Raw genomic sequence first — 19574 nt, forward strand, 5'->3', positions numbered from 1 at the left:
CGGATTTATGTAGAGGCAGTCCGCCTCTACATAAATCTCCGGAGCTGCGGGGGCATTTTTAAGTCCGGTGAAAAAAACGCCGGACTTAATAAATTCCCCCCTGGGTCTTGCCACAAGAGGTGTAAATGTGGCGAGACACAGATGCTACCTAGGCTGTTCTGACCAAGCTGTAGGAGGTGTTGGGAGCAGCGGTTACATGATATGAGCTGGATGCAGCCCTAGTTCCCTCATCTCTGTAAGGGTGTGTGCACACTACGGAATGGCGGTGAAAAACCCGTCGGACATTCCGCAGCTCGCACCCGCTCGCTGACTGTGGCGGGTGCATATGTCTCCGCCTGTGTCATAGACACCATCCTATGCACGGGCAGATTCCGCCCGTGCATAGGATGGAGTCTATGACACAGGCGGAGACGCGCACCTGCCACAGTCTGCGAGCTGCGGAATGTGTGATGGGTTTTCCGGCAGCATTCTGTACTGTGCACACACCTGCTGGGGTGATGTAGGGAGGAGGACACATTGCCCCCTGTGGGGTGATGATGTTGGGAGGACACACTGCCTCCTGCTAGTCTGGTGATGCGGGGAGGACACACTGCCCCCTGATGGTGTGGTGATGCGGGGAGGACACACTGCCCCCTGATGGTGTGGTGATGCGGGGAGGACACACTGCCCCCTGATGGTGTGGTGATGCGGGGAGGACACACTGCCCCCTGATGGTGTGGTGATGCGGGGAGGACACACTGCCCCCTGATGGTGTGGTGATGCGGGGAGGACACACTGGCCCCTGATGGTGTGGTGATGCGGGGAGGACACACTGCCCCCTGATGGTGTGGTGATGCGGGGAGGACACACTGCCCCCTGATGGTGTGGTGATGCGGGGAGGACACACTGCCCCCTGATGGTGTGGTGATGCGGGGAGGACACACTGCCCCCTGATGGTGTGGTGATGTGGGGAGGACACACTGCCCCCTGGTGGTGTGGTGATGTAAGAGCCATCACATAGGACAGTGGTCACCCCTAATAGTGACAGAAGGACACTAACAGCTCAGTGATATGTACAGACATCTGTCTCCTCTCATGGTTCCACCTAGAGTATAATGCTACACACACACACACACGTCTACAAGAATGTCTCCTCCACACTGTAACACTTCCTTGTCTGCCCAGTCACCAGCTTTCTCACTGATCCAGCATTCACGGTGAGCGGCGTCACAGCCTACAATCGTACGGACCTACAGGCTGAGCTGTAACATCTGGTGAATGTGCTGTAGAAGCCATACAGGCCCTTTATCCCCCATGTACCACCGTATCTCATCTTGTATCTAAGCTAGAGGCAACCAACCAGGTCTTAGAGCCTCCTTCCTATTGTATGGTTTCCCCACTAACCTTCCCCTTTCGCTGTATTATTGTAATCACATACATAGGGGAGAATCTGCTGCACTCTGTATATGTATACATGCTCCTGGCAGTTATCGGGACAAAGCTGCCTATACCTAGGTGACAACCAATATGGTTTTTAACTTTTTAATGGACGACTCAGGGACTTAACTAAAGATTAAAAAAAAATATATATCACAAAAATCAATTTAAAAAAGTGATATTTTGCACAGTATAAATCACAGGTAAGTGGCAATGGTTCGGTATCATACAGAGAGGCACACATCTGTCTTCATCTTCCAGGGAGGAAAACACATTTTGCTCCTCCCCGTCTGTAACTTGTAGTCTCCATGTATACAGCACCGGGTTACACTGATCACCCTTGTCCTGGGGTCCTTACATCATGGCAATGTGAGCAGCAGTATCAGAACAATAAAGAGAATAACCACCAGGGCGGCGATAGCACACCACTGCCGGCGATCTGTGAAAGAGACAGACCTGTCATTACTCATCCCACACACTATCTATAGCTAAAGGTAAAAGCTAACAGGGCCAATGACCCTTGGGGACCCCACTGAACAGACTGCACTCTTGAATCTGTGAATAGGTCATAGATCAGTGTCAGGTACTGTCATTACCAGTCCTATAAAAACGATTGACTATAGGTGAATAACTTATAGAGAAAACAAAGACTAATGGAAGTTAACACAATGAAATCAAAGTGGGAAAAGGACAAAAACAAAGACCAGTCGTCAAAGAACTTCAGCAAATTGTTTGTCAGAAGGTTATATAGGATTTGTAATTTACTTCCGTTTAAAAAAAATCTCCAGTCTTGCAGTACTTATCAGCTGCTGTATGTCTTGCAGGAAGTGGTGTATTCTTTCCAGTCTGACACAGTGCTCTCTGCTGCCACTTCTGTCCATGTCAGAAACAGTCCATGAACAGCAGCAAATCCCTATAGAAAACCTCTCCTGCTCTGGACAGTTCCTGACATGGACAGAGGTGGCAGCAGAGAGCACTGTGTCAGACTGGAGAGAATACACCACTTCCTGCAGGACATACAGCAGCTGATAAGTACTGGAAAACTTTAAATAGAAGTGAATTACAAATCTATGTAACTTTCTGACACCAGTAAAAGGAGAAGTCTGATGAAAATTTGTATTAAAGTAGTGTATTGCCCCCTAAAAGTTATACAAATCCCCAATATACACTTATTATGGGAAATGCTTATAAGTTGTTTTTTTTCCCTGCACTTAGTACTGCATCAAGGCTTTACTTCCTGTATAACATTGTGATGTCACTTCCTGGATGACATGGTGATGTCACTTCCTGGATAACATGGTGATGTCACTTCCTGGATAACATGGTGATGTCACGCCCCGACTCCCAGAGCTGTGTGGGCTGTGGCTGCTGGAGAGGATGATGGCAAAGGGATGCTCAGTGTCCCTTCAGTGCCCCGTGTCCCTCAGTGTCCCCCTGCCATCATCCTCTCCAGCAGCCACAGCCAGCACAGCTCTGGGAGTTGGGTCGTGACATCACCATGTTACCCAGGAAGTGACATCACCATGTTTATCCAGGAAGTGACATCACCATGTTTATCCAGGAAGAGACATCACCATGTTATCCAGGAAGTGACATCACCATGTTATCCAGGAAGTGACATCACCATGTTATCCAGGAAGTGACATCACCATGTTATCCAGGAAGTGAAGCCTTGAAGCAGTAGTAAGTGCAGGGAAAAAAACACTATAAGCATTTCCTGTAATAAGTGTATACTGGGGGTTTGTATAACATTTGGGGGGCAATACACTACTTTAAATTTTTGCCGGACTTCTCCTTTAATTTATAGCAGTTTTCCTAGCTGCTGGCCTTAGTTTGAGCATTCCTTTAATGTTGGGTTATATTATGCCTATGATCCTATTGGGTTACATCATGAAAGGCCTAAGTTCTTACCACTGGTCATGTGTGACACTTTGGCCATTCTCTTGAGGACTGTGTCCATGCGGCTTTGAGTGTTGTCCATCTCATAGGAAAACTCATCCAGCATCCTGAGTAAGGCAGGTGACAAATGTTATAGAAAAGTACAATAGTATATATGTGTGTATATACAAAGCAATACAAGGTCTGTACGCTAGTCACTCACACAGCCTGCTCGTCCAGTTCATCTCCAATCTTCCCTGACATGTTCTTCAGGACCCGGATACTGCCCGTTACTAACTCCAGCTCTGCGTCTTGTTCATTCATGATCAGCTGAAGAGGTAATATACAGGTAATGCTCTGTGTAGCCTGTAGGAGGCGCTCTGTGTGCCTTGAAGCAGTGGTGTCAAACCTACGGCCCTCCAGCTGCTGCACAACTATGATTCCCATGTCTGGACAGCAAAACCTCTGTCTTCGGTTGTCCAGGCATGATGGGAATTGTAGTTTTGCTGCAGCTGGAGGACTGAAGGTTTGACAAATTTGCCTTAGAGTGTAGCTAAACTGTTAGACAACTTCTGACACGAGAAGTTGTTATCAGTGCAGGTCTGGTTGCTAAACAAAGGTACAGACACATAACAGTCTAGGTAAAGATGCATAGAGACTGTTACGGTGTCGCGTTCTTCACATCACATAAATCCCCTCCACTCCCTGTTTTTCAGGCACTGTCCCTGACCCCATACATAAAAAAGGAGGCTAGACCTGTTGCTGGGCTTGTTGCTCCTCGATGTAGCGAGAGTTCCCCGAGAATATCTCATCATCCAATCGAGAGAAGCGATCAGAGCTCAGAGGGTGAGAGACGCCCAATGCCTAAGGGGGAAGAGACCAGAGATGAGAGTGCAGACCACTATGGAAGGTGACGTCATCGGGGAATCCACTTACCTCTCGGCTCTTTCGTTCTGTGAAGGCCTGAGCTCTGGGGCTGGAGATGTGGTCTCTCATTTCCTGAAATTACATACAAGTCACCACAGGGGACACAAGAGACCGACACTAGGGCGGCCATGACATCCCTTACTAACAAAGCCAACAACATGGCCACCACTGCTATTAGAGTTCTCATAACACTCGCTACTCACAGATTTGAGACAGTGGAGTGATAACTCCTGTGTCATGTTGGAAATGGTAAGATGAAATTATTTAAAGGGGTTATCCAGCACTACAAAAACATGGCCACTTTCCCTCTACTGTTGTCTCCAGTTTGGGTGGTTTTGAAACTCAGTTCCATTGAAGTAAATGGAGTTTAATTGCAAACCACACCTGAACTGGAGACAACAGTAGGGGAAAAAGTGGCCATGTTTTTGTAGCGCTGGATAACGCCTTTAACCTCTTAAGGACATATGACGTACCCGTACGTCATATGTCCTCATTAGCACTTCAAAGCGGGGCCGCGCGGCGACCCCACTTTGAAGCGCCGCGGTTCCGGGTGCCGCGTGTAGCCCAGGACCGCCGCTATTAGCGGGCACGGTCTGATCGCCGTGCCCGCTAATTAGCTAATAGGAGGCAGCTGTCAAAGTTGACAGCTGCCTCCGATTACCGGAGGCAACCTTTCCCTGGGGTCTAGTGGGGGAGATCGCTCCTCCGGGACAACGAGCGATCTCCGTTACTGATGCCGGCCGGGGACTCGTCCAAGATGGCGCCGTCCCTGGCTCGGCACTCGTTTACTTCCGGCTGCAGCATATCTATGCTGCAGAGATCTCAATGAGAGATCAAAGTATATATACTAGAAGTCCCCTAGGGGGGCTTCTAGTATATGTGTAAAAAAAAAAAAAAAAAGTGTTGTTTATAGTAAAAAGCCCCCTCCCCTAATAAAAGTCTGAATCACCCCCTTTTCCCAGGTTTTAAATAAAAGTAAACAAATAAATAAATAAACATGTTTGGTATCGCCGCGTGCGTAATCGCCCGAACTATTAATTAATCACATTCCTGATCTCGCACAGTAAACGGCGTCAGCGCAAAAAAATCCCAAAGTGCAAAATTGCGCATTTTTGGTCGCATCAAATCCAGAAAAAATGTAATAAAAAGCGATCAAAAAGTCTTATATGCGCAATCAAGGTACCGATAGAAAGAACACATCATGGCGCAAAAAATGACACCTGACACAGCCCCATAGACCAAAGGATAAAAGCTCTATAAGCCTGGGAATGGAGCGATTTTAAGGAACGTATATTTGTTAACAATGGTTTGAATTTTTTACAGGCCATCAGATACAATATAAGTCATACATGTTATATATCGTTTTAATCGTAACGACTTGTGGAACATGCATAACAAGTCGGTTTTACCCCAGGGCGAATGGCGTAAAAACACAGTTCCCCCAAAGAAAAGAAATGCGTTTTTTTTTTCAATTTCACCACACTTTGAATTTTTTCTGGTTTCGTAGTGTACCAAATGCAAAAATTCAGCCTGTCATTGCAAAGTACAATTAGTGACGCAAAAAATAAGGGGTCATGTGGGTTTCTAGGTGGAAAAATGCAAGTGCTATGGCCTTTTAAACACAAGGAGGAAAAACCGAAAACGCAAAAACGAAAATGGGCCCCGTCCTTAAGGGGTTAAAGGTGCACAAGTGATTTCTCTCAAACACACAGAGACTTTGCTAAAAGAAGGAGGGTGCTCCAAGAAAACAACCCTTTATATTACAATACAATGATGCTAAAACTGGCCCTACAGATCAGATATGTGTCAGATTGACCCAATGATTTCAGCGGGACCAGCCGGCCATTTAATGTATATGGTGGCTCAGAATTCTTAAAGGGAACCAATCACTTAAAAAACAGCTATAACGCTATGGGAATGTGCTGTAGCAGCACCCAGCACACTTCCCAAACATGCTTCTTCACCCCCCGTCCCTGGAGTGTACAGCCCGAACTTACTTTACAAACTTGGCGCCCTATATGTAAATTGCCCCCAATTAGTCACAGTCCCTTGGCGCCCCTCTGGGTGTAATTAGCCTGCATAATTGTGGAGACCTCACCGAGAGGCGTGCTGTCCCTAACAACAGCACGCCTACGTTCTTGCTGTGCCTCTCATGCGCAGTACAGCGGGTCCAGTCCGCGTTGTACTGCGCAGGTGCAGAAAGCCTCAAACTCATTGCTGGAGGTCCGGCAATGAGTTCGAGGCTATTTTGCACCTGCGCAGTACGGCGCAGACCGGACCCGCTGTACTGCGCATGAGAGGCACAGCAAGAACGTAGGCGTGCTGTTGTTAGGGACAGCACGCCTCTCGGTGATGTCGCCACAATTATGCAGGCTAATAACACCCAGAGGGGCGTGATAACCACTCCGGAACGCCCAGGGACCGTGACTACTTGTCGCAGCTCACCGCCCACAGTGACTACTTGGGGACAATTTACATACAGGGCGCCAAGTTTGTAAAGTAAGTTTTGGGCTGTACACTCCAGGGACGGGGGGTGTAGAAGCACGTTTAGGAAGTGTGCTGGGTGCTGCTACAGCACATTCCCATAGCGTTACAGGCGTTTTTTAAGTGATTGGTTGCCTTTAAAGAAGGACAGACATGTTGGATTTCATCAAGCCGGATCCTTCTGTTCTCTTGGACAAAAGCTGCCGCCAGAGGTGTCTGGCAGTAGCTTTCCCAGTTTCTCCCCAGGACACATGCATGCTCAGCTGAGCCGAGTGTGCATATGTACGGAGGATCAGGAGAGATATCTGTGTATGGCCAGCTTTATGCACGAGATGCCGGGTTATCTCTATACCAGCAAATGGTGACTTAAAGTGTGCCTGTCACTTAAATAAAAAAAAAAAAAATGTTCTTTACATTTTTGTTTTTAACCAAGCAAAAAGCCGTATTTATCAACTTCAACGACGCATCGTATGAATCAAAACCAACTAAAAAAAAAAAAGAAGGCTGGACATAAAGAAAGAAAATAATGATAAAGTAAAAAATCTGCAACAAAGAATTCTGCAAAAAGTCTTCTTCATTTACATCACGGAATAAAATAAGTACAAGGAATAAGGGGACAGAGAGCAGAGACCCCTGAGAGGTGGGGGGATACATGACTCATAGTATTAAATACACACTCATGCAAAGAAGCCATCCATATTTGGCCCTGGGCACCTATACAAGTGGATCTATAAAAGCAGCAATATTAAAGGGGAACTCTGGGCTGGGGTGATATTTGGCAGAGTACGGGGGAGGATGAAAGACGTAACATACTCTCATCTCCCCAGCCGGTATCTCACATCTCCAGTCCCCAGGTCTCCGGCTACTTCTGGGTCTGACTGGGGACCTGGGACGTGTTAGGTGCGGAGGTCCCGCTACAGCCACTGACTGACTGACATCACATCCCACGTCCGCACTCAACCAGCCAGAACCAGGGGACTAGAGCTGTGGGATAGAGTGGGGGAGGTGAGAGCTTAAGTCTTTCATCCTCCCTAGTCCTTTAATATCACCTTAGACCGGAGTTCTCCTTTAACAATAACAAAGTGCATAGATCTTCCAAAGCAGCATGATATTAAAGTGCTAAGGCAACCCCCAGCACTGATCAACAAGATCATACCTGCTTCCTACCACCTCGCTTACCCAACGCACGTTTCATATACCTTGTTTTATCAAGGGTCTTGTCCACCTACTTGTACTTATTTTAGTCCAGAATTTAGTGCAGAATTCTTTGTTGCAGGTGTTTCTAAACACGTCAAAATTTTGTCTCCTGCCACCAGGACAGAGCGTGGATTGGTGGGGGGGTCTGAACACCTAAGCCTTGACTACTCAAAACTATGACATGTCAAAAGTTATGGCAGTGCCCCAAACCTATCAGCTGCTGTATGCCCTGCAGGAAGTGGTGTATTCTCTCCAGTCCGACACAGTGCTCTCTGCTGCCACCTTTGTTCATGTCAGGAACTGTCCAGAGCAGGAGAGGTTTTCTATGGGGATTTGCTATTTTTGGACAGTTCCTGACATGGACAGAGGTGGCAGCTGAGAGCACTGTGTCAGAGTCCAAAGAATACACCACTTCCTGCAGGACATACAGCAGCTGATAAGTACTGGAAGAATTGAGATTTTTAAATAGAAGTAATTTACAAATCTGTATAACTTTCTGACACCATTTGATTTGAAAGAAAAAAAAATTGTTAGAGTACCCCTTTAATGTGACAGTTTTTTTTCCCATACATTGGTCTCAGGGAGCACTCATACAGATATGATGTACAATACTTAGATCTCACCTTTAAGGAACTCCTTGTCTTTTCCACAAAGTCTCTCCTCTCATTCAGTTCAGCCTCCGAGATCTTAAACTTTTTCTGATTTGACTCAACGATGCCCAAGATAAGAGTAAAGGAAAAAAACTATATAGGGTTTTCGATAGACAGAGAATTCTGGGAAATAGGGAGCAACGGGGTTAAGGGGTCAACTCCACCATGTCAGGATACTGATCGTCTCTTCTAGGTCCCCCAGATCCCATTCGATACTTCTCAGTGAATTCCGAAGCTCATTGGTCGTCCAGTCGAATTCTTCGGCGCTAGTCACATGACTCTCCTGCAGGAGCTCGCACCAGCGCTGGTAGAGACCTCTGCTAGTGTTCAGTGCCTTCTGCACCTCCCTGAGGAATAGAAATGGCAGTGGGGAGAGAATACAGGGAGGGATAGAGGAGGTGCTGATCATAATGTGTATAATAAAGAGGAGGAAGGAAGAAGGAGCGCAGGAGAAGACCTGCAACATGCTTAGGTAGAGCATGGTGCTTGTGAAATCATCGTTCGCCTGCCACGCATCGCTATTCCACACAGCGATGTGCGGTCGGTGCCCGATGATTTTAGGTTTGCACCTAAATAAACGATCAGCCGATAACACGATCATCGGCTGATCGTTGCCTCTATTCCAAGGAGAGATAATCGGCCGAATAGGGCCGATTGTCGCTCTGTGGAATAGGCCCCTAAGTGACAAAAATCCCTTAAAGGGCCAGCTAACAAATAACTATAGTAGGAAAATGTTTTTATTTTCCCCTATCATTGAAGGGGGTTATCAAAGATTAAAAGAACATGTCTGGTTTCTTCCAGGAATAGCACCACTCCTGTCCTCAGGTTGTGTATGGTATTACAGCTCTTTTCCATTTAAGTCAGGGATTGTGAGCCTTCGGCCCTCCAGCTGTTGCAAAACTACAATTCCCATCATGCCTGGACAGCCACGGCTGGAGGGCTGAAGGTTCCCTACCCCTGATTTAGGTACATGGAGCCAAGTTGTAATAACACACACAACCTGAGGACAGGGGTGGTGCTGTTCCTGAAAAAAAGCAGACATGTTCTTCTAATCCTGAACAACCCCTTTAAAGGGGTACTCCAGCAGGGGGGGCACTTTCTTGCGGTGGGTTCCGCATCGCGGCGCTCCTGTCACAGGTTCCCGAACACTTCCGGGTGTCTGACGCGGCCTGAGAGTTGACGTCTCAGGTCCGCTTAGCCACTCAGTGACAGAGGCGTTATCTGAGCGGACTTAAAACGGATCCCGCCTCCTTCACTGAGTGGCTGAGCGGAACTAAGACGTCACGTCTCGGCCCACGTCAAACACCCGGAAGTGGCCGGAAACTGGGCACCGGAGCGCCGCAATGCGGGTCCTGCCGCTGGTCCCAGCAAAAAAGTGCCCCCCCCCCCCCGCTGGAGTACCCCTTTAAGTCAGTGCATCCCAACTTGCAACTCTCCGACTGTTGCAAAACCACAACTCCCACTATGCTAGGAGTTGTAGTAGGGGACAATGATTTAAGCGGTTATCCCAATGCCCCTCCAAAAAGTGTATACTCACCCCCGCACCACAGAGAAGGGATCCTCCAGCGACATGACGGACGGTCACTTCTCGGCACTCAGGAATACAGTGATTTACGTCTCTAGACCTGATCCATACCCGTCCATTCCATACTGAATACCAGGAAGCAATACTCTACATCCACAATGGTGGCAGACCTCTGCTTGGGTGAAACATAGACTTAAAGGGACAGACTTAGCAGCAGTTACAATGCACAAACTCACACTTAGCAACTTTTAGCTACTAACCAGCCACAGAAGGCAGATCATACAGAGCCCTGAGCTATGTAAGCAGTGACCCCTCCCTGTGTGCCTATAGCAGCCCCCAACCCTAACTAGGTCCCTCAGTGCTCTGCCATAGGCTCAGGTATGGCACTGTTTAGGGGGATCCCCAGCCCCTCCCTCGCCTACCGACTCAGCAGGTCTCCCCTCTCACTTGTCAACCTTCCTTCTCCCCACCCAATCCCCCACAGATTGAAGTTCACACGTGTTTCCTGTTCTGCTCGCTAAGAATCATGGGAGTTGTAGTATCACGTCTCACTATACTGTGGCTCCGCCCTTCTCTCGGCAGCGTCATACTCGCCCCGCCCACCGTGTCGTGGCGGGAAGTCAGCGAGTGACGCAGTTAGTGTTCAGTGAGGGAAGCGGCAGGCAGGTTGTGAGGTGAAATGTGCGGTTTTTGCGGAAATGTTTATATTTTATCGACATTTGTGTATTTTATGAGGTAACTCTGTTAGATTAGGCTGTGTGCGACGTTATTTTTCATATACTATTGATGATAAGGGCGAAATTGTTTTTGATCCTGTCCCATATATTTGGTGAGAAACCTACGAGCGTTAGTTTACACACTGAGAAAAATTCAGTCTGTGGTTTAAAGGGAACCAATCACTGGAAAAACGCATATAGAGCTTTTGAAATGTGCTGTTAGAGCACACAGCACACTTGCCACACGTGTTTCCATAGCCTCCGTGCCTTCCCCGTGTAAGCCGCAAAGTAACTTTATAAAACTGGCGCCCTGTATGCTAATTACCCGAGGTAGTCACCTGGGCGGTGTTCGGCTAGCAGGTAGTCACGGTCCCCTGGGCGTTCTACCGCTGTAATCACGCCCCTCTGGGCGTGATTCAAATGGCTGAGTGGCTGTGGCATCACTCGGGAGCGCGCCGTGCCCAACGTCGGCGCGCTTACGTACTGATGCCGGACGCCGCCGCACATGCGCAGTGCAGCCGCTTCCATTCCGGTTGGACTGCGCCTGTGCAGAATAGCCTCAAACTCTGGCTAACAGGCTATTCGAGGCTATTCTGCACAGGCGCAGTACCGCCGGAATGGAAGCGGCTGCACTGCGCATGTGCGGCGGCGTCCGGCATCAGAATGTCACAGCTACTCGGCCATTTGAATCACGCCCAGAGGGGCGTGATTACAGCGGAAGAACGCCCAGGGGACCGTGACTACCTGCTAGCCGAACACCGCCCAGGTGACTACCTCAGGTAATTAGCATACAGGGCGCCAGTTTTATAAAGTTACTTTGCGGCTTACACGGGGAAGGCACGGAGGCTATGGAAACACGTGTGGCAAGTGTGCTGTGTGCTCTAACAGCACATTTCAAAAGCTCTATATGCGTTTTTCCGGTGATTGGTTCCCTTTAAGCCCTGTTCACACTGCTTTTTGAGCTCTGTTAGAGTTATCTGTTGGGCCTGCCAAGAATGCAGCATCTGCTTTTTCTTCCAGGCTGAAGTTGGTTTCTTATTCGTCCAGTTTCTTATTCAGAGGATTTTTATTTTTCCTGTATTAGCTATTATTCTTACAGAAAATGTATAATATTCATAACCTGCTGTAAGTGAGGAGATTGGTGATAAAAATGGCCAAAAGGAGCCCACGGTTGGCATAAACATGGGCATCAAAGTGAAAACACAAAATTATTTAAAAATAATTGACTTTGGGCCGCTGATCTCACCCTGATAATATACAGAGAGGGGGGACCCCGCATCACACTGATAATATACAGAGAGGGGGGACCCCGCATCACACTGATAATATACAGAGAGGGGGGACCCTGCATCACACTGATAATATACAGAGAGGGGGGACCCCGCATCACACTGATAATATACAGAGAAGGGACCCCGCATCACACTGATACTACACAGAGAGGGGAGACCCCGCATCACACTGATAATATACAGAGAGGGGGGACCCTGCATCACACTGATAATATACAGAGAGGGGGGACCCCGCATCACACTGATAATATACAGAGAGGGGGGACCCCGCATCACACTGATAATATACAGAGAAGGGACCCCGCATCACACTGATAATATACAGAGAGGGGGGACCCCGCATCACACTGATACTACACAGAGAGCGGGGACCCCGCATCACACTGATAATATACAGAGATGGGGGATCCCGCATCACACTGATAATATACAGAGATGGGGGATCCCGCATCACACTGATAATATACAGAGAGGGGGGATCCCGCATCACACTGATAATATACAGAGAGGGGAGACCCCGCATCACACTGATACTACACAGAGAGGGGGGACCCCGCATCACACTGATACTACACAGAGAGTGGGGACCCCGCATCACACTGATACTACACAGAGAGTGGGGACCCCGCATCACACTGATAATATACAGAGAGGGGGGACCCCGCATCACACTGATAATATACAGAGAGGGGGGACCCCGCATCACACTGATAATATACAGAGATGGGGGATCCCGCATCACACTGATAATATACAGAGAGGGGGGACCCCGCATCACACTGATAATATACAGAGAGGGGGGACCCCGCATCACACTGATAATATACAGAGAGGGGAGACCCCGCATCACACTGATACTACACAGAGAGGGGGGACCCCGCATCACACTGATACTACACAGAGAGTGGGGACCCCGCATCACACTGATAATATACAGAGAGGGGGGACCCCGCATCACACTGATAATATACAGAGAGGGGGGACCCCGCATCACACTGATAATATACAGAGAAGGGACCCCGCATCACACTGATAATATACAGAGAGGGGGGACCCCGCACCACACTGATAATATACAGAGAAGGGACCCCGCATCACACTGATAATATACAGAGAGGGGGGACCCCGCATCACACTGATAATATACAGAGAGGGGGGACCCCGTATCACACTGATAATATACAGAGAGCGGGGACCCCGCATCACACTGATACTACACAGAGAGGGGGGACTCCACATCACACTGATACTACACAGAGAGGGGGGACCCCGCATCACACTGATAATATACAGAGAGGGGGACCCCGCATCACACTGATAATATACAGAGAGGGGGGACCCCGCATCACACTGATACTACACAGAGAGGGGGACCCCGCATCACACTGATAATACACAGAGAGGGGGACCCCGCATCACACTGATAATATACAGAGAAGGGGGACCCCGCATCACACTGATAATATACAGAGAGGGGGGACCCCGCATCACACTGATAAATACACAGAGAGGGGGGACCCCGCATCACACTGATAATATACAGAGAGGGGGGACCCCGCATCACACTGATAAATACACAGAGAGGGGGGACCCCGCATCACATCCAAGAGAGTCCAGCCTGGCCTAAAGTGGTTCTGGGTATAAGAACTGGCATCTAAGTGGGCAGATAGGCATTTTTCCTAATGTGAATAAGTAACAGGTGTTTTCAAAGGGTTATGAGTTCGGGCCACTGATCTCACACTGATAATACACAGAGAGGGACCCCGCATCACACTGATAACACACAGAGAGGGACCCCGCATCACACTGATAACACACAGAGAGGGACCCCGCATCACACATGCGGAACGTGGGAATGCAGCCTAAGTGCTCCATATACGTTTACACCATGTTCGGGCTGTACGGCCAAGGTATGGTGATACATAGTACAACAGAGCCATTCACTTTAATGATCTGTAGGTAGTCTACTAGTGACGTATGCTCAGGCTGTTTCCTGTCAATATAAAGGCCATATTACACAAAACGGCCATGACCAAGGGTCGTTTGGGCAGCCCCTAACAGAACAGGCAGTGAGTAGGGATGTGACAGGTCTGTGCTCGCTTCCCCCTTATCGTGCCATGTAATGTGACCTTAAAGTGACTGTACCACCAGGCCTAGGCAGAAGCACTTGAGGCGGGCCAACCCACCCTTAGTGGGAGGAAACCCTAGCCCTTCTATGATAGAGTTCCATTGATTCTAATAGAGTCTGCCCACCTTCAGTGCTTCTGCCTGGGCCTGGTGGTACAGTCACTTTAAGGCTTGGTTCACACTGGGGGGATTTATCAAGAGATGAGTTTTCTTAGTTGAAGGAGAAGTCCAGTGAAAATTTTTATTAAAATATTGTATTGCCCCCAAAAGTTATACAAATTCCAAATATACGCTTATTACGGGAAATGCACATAAAGTTCTTTTTTCACCTGTACTTACTACTGCATCAAGGCTTCACTTCCTGGATACATTGGTGATGTCACTTCCTGGATAACATGGTGATGTCATTTCCTGGATAACATGGTGATGTCACTTCCTGGATAAACATGGTGACGTCACGACCCGACTCCCAGAGCTGTGCGGGCTGTGGCTGCTGGAGAGGATGATGGCAGATGGATGCTCAGTGTCCCTCCAGTGCCCTGTGTCCCTCAGTGTCCCCCTGTTATTATCCTCTCCAGCAGCCACAGCCCGTACAGCTCTGGGAGTCGGGTCGTGACATCACCATGTTTATCCAGGAAGTGACATCACCATGTTTATCCAGGAAGTGACATCACCATGTTTATCCAGGAAGTGACATCACCATGTTTATCCAGGAAGTGACATCACCATGTTTATCCAGGAAGTGACATCACCATGTTTATCCAGGAAGTGACATCACCATGTTATCCAGGAAGAGAAGCCTTGATGCAGTAGTAAGTGCAGGGAAAAAAGCACTTTATAAGCATTTCCCGTAATAAGTGTAAATTGGGGATTTGTATAACTTTTGGGGGCAACACAATACAGTGGTGCCTTGGATTACGAGCATAATTCATTCCGGGGCTGTGCTTGTAATCCAAATCCACTCTTAAACCAAACAATTGGTTCCACACCCCAAATATAATGATTTATTATTCTGAATAACATGTAAAACAGATGAAACAAACATTCAGAAACAGCAGAATATGTGATATTATAAGTTACTGTACAGTAATGGAGAGGATGGGAAACACAAGGGCTGACAGAGACTGCAGGGAGCAGGTAGGACTGAGCAGGGCAGATGTGGGCACATACATGCAGCACTCTCTGTCCGGGGAGAGAGGGGTTACAGCTATGAAGAGATTACCCCCACAGTCCTGTCCCCTGATGTTAGCACCAGCCTGAAGTGGATCTGCTATGATTTGGAAGGTGAGGGAGACATCCTGGGTCAGAGTACTGGGCTGTAGACCCCACTATGCAGACCATGTCCCTCCCCCACTCGCGCTCTCACCCAGTACAGGGAGCTCTTAAACCAAAGCAATGCTCTTAAACCAAGTCACAATTTTGAAAAACTGTGAGCTCTTAAACCAAAACGTTCTTAAACCAAGTTACTCTTAAACCAAGGCACCACTGTACTTTAATAAAAATTTTCAATGGACTTATCCTTTAAATGACCACTGTCTCTACCGATAACCTTTGACTAGTTGTAAGTTATTGATCACAGCAGGTCTCGCTGCTGAAACACGCCCAGCGAGACCCAGCCCATGTTCAGTATTCACACAGATGATGAATAGGAGACCATCTGCCTGGGGCGTTCCTAATAATGAAGAGGGTGGGGAGGGACAGAGAGGTTGTGCCAGTCTAATGCATACACAATCTAAGCCCTGGCCGTTGGGCACGGAGCTGCCAGCTTTTTTTAGTACAGTAACTGCATCACCTGCCGAACGGACCCCAGGACAGATCTTGGATTAAAAGCAGCTATCCGGGTACAGAGTCGCTTTAAAAATCTCCAGTATTCCAGTCCTATCAGCTGCTGTATGTCCTGCAGAAAGCACTGTGTCAGACTGGAAAGAATAAACCACTTCCTGCAGGGCATACAGTAGCTGATAATTACCAAAACTGACATTTTTAAATAAAAATAAACTACAAACCTATATAACTTTCTGACACCAGCTGATTTGAAAGGAAAAATCATTTTTACCGCCCTGAGCCGAAAGCAATAGAATGCGCATCTCATTGATCTATGCAGTATTACTATACAGCATAGATCTCTATGAGAGATCAGTGTACTTATACTACAAGTCCCCCAGGGGGAATAACCCTAACCCCAGGGGGGGCTTCTAGTATATGTTTAAAAAAAAAAGGAAGTGATTTATTATTAATAAATAACCCCCTCCCCTAATAAACGTTTGAATCACCCCCTTTTCCCATTTTATTAATAAAAATAAATAAATAAATAAGCATGTTTGGTATCGCCGCATGCGTTATGGCCAAACTATTAATTAATCACATTCCTGATCTCGCACAGTAAATGGCGTAAGCACAAAAACATTCCAAAGTGCATAATTGCGCATTTTTGAACGCATCAAATCCAGAAAAATTGATCAAAAAGTCGTATATGCGCAATCAAGGTACCGATAGAAAGAACACATCATGGCGCAAAAATGACACCTGACACAGCCCCATAGGCCAAAGGATAAAAGCGTTATAAGCATGCGATTTTAAGGAACATATTTTTTATAAATGGTTTTAATTTTTTAAAAGCCATCAAATAAAATGCCCCGGTATAAATCTGGTGAATTCTGCAGTAATAAACCACATGAATTCTAATGCTAAATATAATACCTATTGCTGTTCCTGTAAGTGATGTGGAGTTTCCATGTGAATGTTTAGTTCCCCATTAAAGTCAATAGGGAAAATCCAGAACGACAAGCTGCAGATTAGAAATCCACCTAACTGGTCAGTCTCCACTGTGAAATGACAATTACTGGTACAGGAGTGGTACTAAGGCAGTGGTCTCCAACATTTGGCTGTCCGGAGGTTGCAAAACTACCACTCCCAGCATGCCTGGGAACTTATTGGAAGCTATAATTTTACAACAGCTGGAGAGAGGTTGGAGACCCCAGTATGTTGTGATGGGGGAGTTTCTATACTGTACATGTGTAGTGTATATTGTTTCCTGGGCTAGCTTCCTGTGTGTGGGTGTAACAGGAAGGAAAGGGGAACACTGCATGGGCTTGTGACATGTAGATCCCGCGGATATCACCCTCGTGTGTGCAGACGTCTTTGGAGGTTCTTAGCAATGTAGATACAGTGGTACCTCGGCCATTGGGCCAGGAAACATTAGTTCAGCTGACGGCTATCCCCCTGATTTTGTTTGGATACCGAGCAATGTTTGAGTACTGAGCAAAACTTCAGGGGGAAATTTAGTTGAATACCAAATTGCTCAAACACTATGGTACCACTGTATCTGAAATAGAGACTATAGAGGATAGGAACTTTTTGATGTAGGCAGATTGATCAGTGGACCCTATAAACCACATAGGTTGTTGGTAGCTATAACCCCTTACATGCACCACAATGGTTTACAGCATGGATGGGGAACCTTCAGCCATCAGCTGTTGCAAAATTTCTTGATGTATTCATCTGATGGATGACACAGTATAGTTATATAGTGGTATCGACTGCTCATAGCTTTCCATATTAAAAAAAATGCATTCCTCTATCTTGCAGAATGTTATTGTATATACTGGTGTGGTCCTCTGTACTGTAAAATATGGTATAGCAACTTATACCAGCCCAATGGAGGCCTGAAAGGTGCATCTAGCCTGTACCCTGGAAAAACGGTTTGGTCCTTAAAGGGAAACTTTCACTAAGTTTTGGGACACTAAACAACCATCATGTCATTATGTGGGACATTAAAGCAAAGCTGCATGAAGACATGATGGTGGTTTAGTGTCCCAAATAACAAGGTTCCTGGCCAGTCTGTAAGGGGTTACAAACTGATGCAAATATAAACCCACTGATATCAATAGGCTTAAAGTGACTGTACCACCAGGCCCAGGCAGAAGCACTGGAGGCGGGCCGACCCACCCTTAGTGGGAGGAAACCCTAACCCCTCTATGATAGGGTTCCATTGATTCTAATGGAGTCACGTCATGGAGGGGCTGGAATTTCTTTCCACTAAGGGTGGGTTGGCCCGCCTCCAGTGCTTCAGCCTGGGCCTGGTGGTACAGTCACTTTAAAGGGATCCATTCACCTCCAGTTCTCTGTTTTTGAGCCTCATTATAATTCACATTCGTTTTTTGTTTTTTTTAGCAAATCTAGGACTGGGCCCAAAACACAGGTGCAAATCTTTGTAATATAGTTTTTTCTCTCTGTTGATTCAACTTTTGGTTTGGGCAAAAATACTAACCAAGATGAGGCTCAAACAAATTTAATAAAAGTGAGAACATAGACTGGATAGGACATAACTACCCCAGATGGAAATGCCCCTTTAAGTCTTAGTTAAATGCTTATTCTGTATTTAGGAGTCCAGTGGGCGGACCTACTCTGTGATTGACAGCTGTTGTATTCATGCTTATAGAGGGAAGCTGTAAGTCACGTATTTGTCACCCACTGGACTCCTGTACCCAGAACAAACAAGTTTTATTCTGATTTTGTAATAAATTTTAAACTATGCACCAATCTGTTTGGCTCCTTCTGATTGTTGATGTTTCTTTCTAACATTTGTTGATGTTAATTTCTAACATTTTTCTTCTTTTCCTTTTATTAGTACAGCTCAGAAATCCGTTTCTAGGTGAACTAACAGAATATTACAATCCGAAGGAAAAGGTGAGAAGAATCTGACAATAAAAGGGTTGTCTGCTTTTCAAAACCATATATTAAAGTGAATCTGTACCCATTATGTGACCCCCCTAAACGACTTGTACCTTCGGATAGCTGTTTTTAATCCAAGATCTGTCCTGGGGTCCGTTTGGCAGGTGATGCAGTTATTGTCCTAAAAAAATACTTTTAAACTTGAAGCCCGTGCCAAACGGGAGTATCTGTGCCCTAACTTTGCAACACCCCTCCGTCTCTCCTCCCCACCCTCTTCATCATTAGGAATGCCACTGGAACATTTTCTCCATGCTGAACATTGCACAGGTCCTTAACGATCCAGCCCATGTGCCGGGCTGACACAGGTGGGGAATAGGAGGCAATCTGCCTGGAGCATTCCTAATGATGAAGAGGGTGGGGAGGAGGGGCAGAGAGGTTGTGCAAAGTTAGGGCATAGATACTCCCGTTTGGCACGGGGCTTCAAGTGTAAGGGTGCCTTCACACCTACCGGATCCGTAGCGGGTCTCACTTCTGCGGATTCGTAGCGAGAACCGCTGCGGATCTGGTACCATTGACCCCTATGATAGCACATACTATACTATGTGCTTTAACCCCCCGCCGTCGCATCCCCCATCCCCGGCGCATTCCCTTATCCCCGGCCGCATCCTGCAGCCCGCCGCCTGCATCC

The 19574-nt window shown here is 47.2% G+C and overlaps 1 protein-coding gene and 1 long non-coding RNA gene across 3 annotated transcripts in view; one reads left to right on the plus strand and one right to left on the minus strand.

Annotated features, from left to right (window-relative positions):
- Positions 1-1578: 1578 nt before the first annotated feature.
- STX10 (syntaxin 10) lies at positions 1579-10563 on the minus strand. The gene is made up of 8 exons (XM_069947869.1): positions 10090-10563; positions 8729-8899; positions 8526-8619; positions 4231-4293; positions 4051-4158; positions 3518-3624; positions 3328-3422; positions 1579-1855 (listed from the first exon to the last, which is right to left on the minus strand). The coding sequence occupies exons 1-8, from the start codon at positions 10122-10124 to the stop codon at positions 1776-1778; spliced, it is 753 nt and encodes a 250-aa protein (XP_069803970.1). The 5' UTR covers positions 10125-10563; the 3' UTR covers positions 1579-1775.
- A 109-nt stretch (positions 10564-10672) lies between these two features.
- LOC138769421 (uncharacterized) overlaps positions 10673-19574 on the plus strand; it is a 145805-nt gene continuing 136903 nt past the window's right edge. For both annotated transcript variants that reach the window (XR_011359252.1, XR_011359253.1), the window contains exons 1-2: positions 10673-10751; positions 18843-18901. This is a non-coding gene — a long non-coding RNA (uncharacterized lncRNA). The remainder of the gene's footprint in view (positions 10752-18842; positions 18902-19574) is intronic.

The sequence above is a fragment of the Dendropsophus ebraccatus genome, chromosome 1, assembly GCF_027789765.1.
Source record: "Dendropsophus ebraccatus isolate aDenEbr1 chromosome 1, aDenEbr1.pat, whole genome shotgun sequence".
NCBI lineage: Eukaryota > Metazoa > Chordata > Amphibia > Anura > Hylidae > Dendropsophus > Dendropsophus ebraccatus.

What these genes read in the sequence shown, in the direction of transcription:
- STX10 (XM_069947869.1), bottom strand. Translation starts at nt 10,124, where the DNA reads ATGTCGCTGGAGGATCCCTTCTCTGTGGTGCGGGG. An exon ending in AGACAAGGAGTTCCTTAAAG is followed by an intron (nt 4,294 to 8,525) that starts GTGAGATCTAAG and finishes ATGTAATTTCAG; the next exon opens with GAAATGAGAGACCACATCTC. An exon ending in AGTGTCACACATGACCAGTG is followed by an intron (nt 1,856 to 3,327) that starts GTAAGAACTTAG and finishes TCTCTTTCACAG; the next exon opens with ATCGCCGGCAGTGGTGTGCT.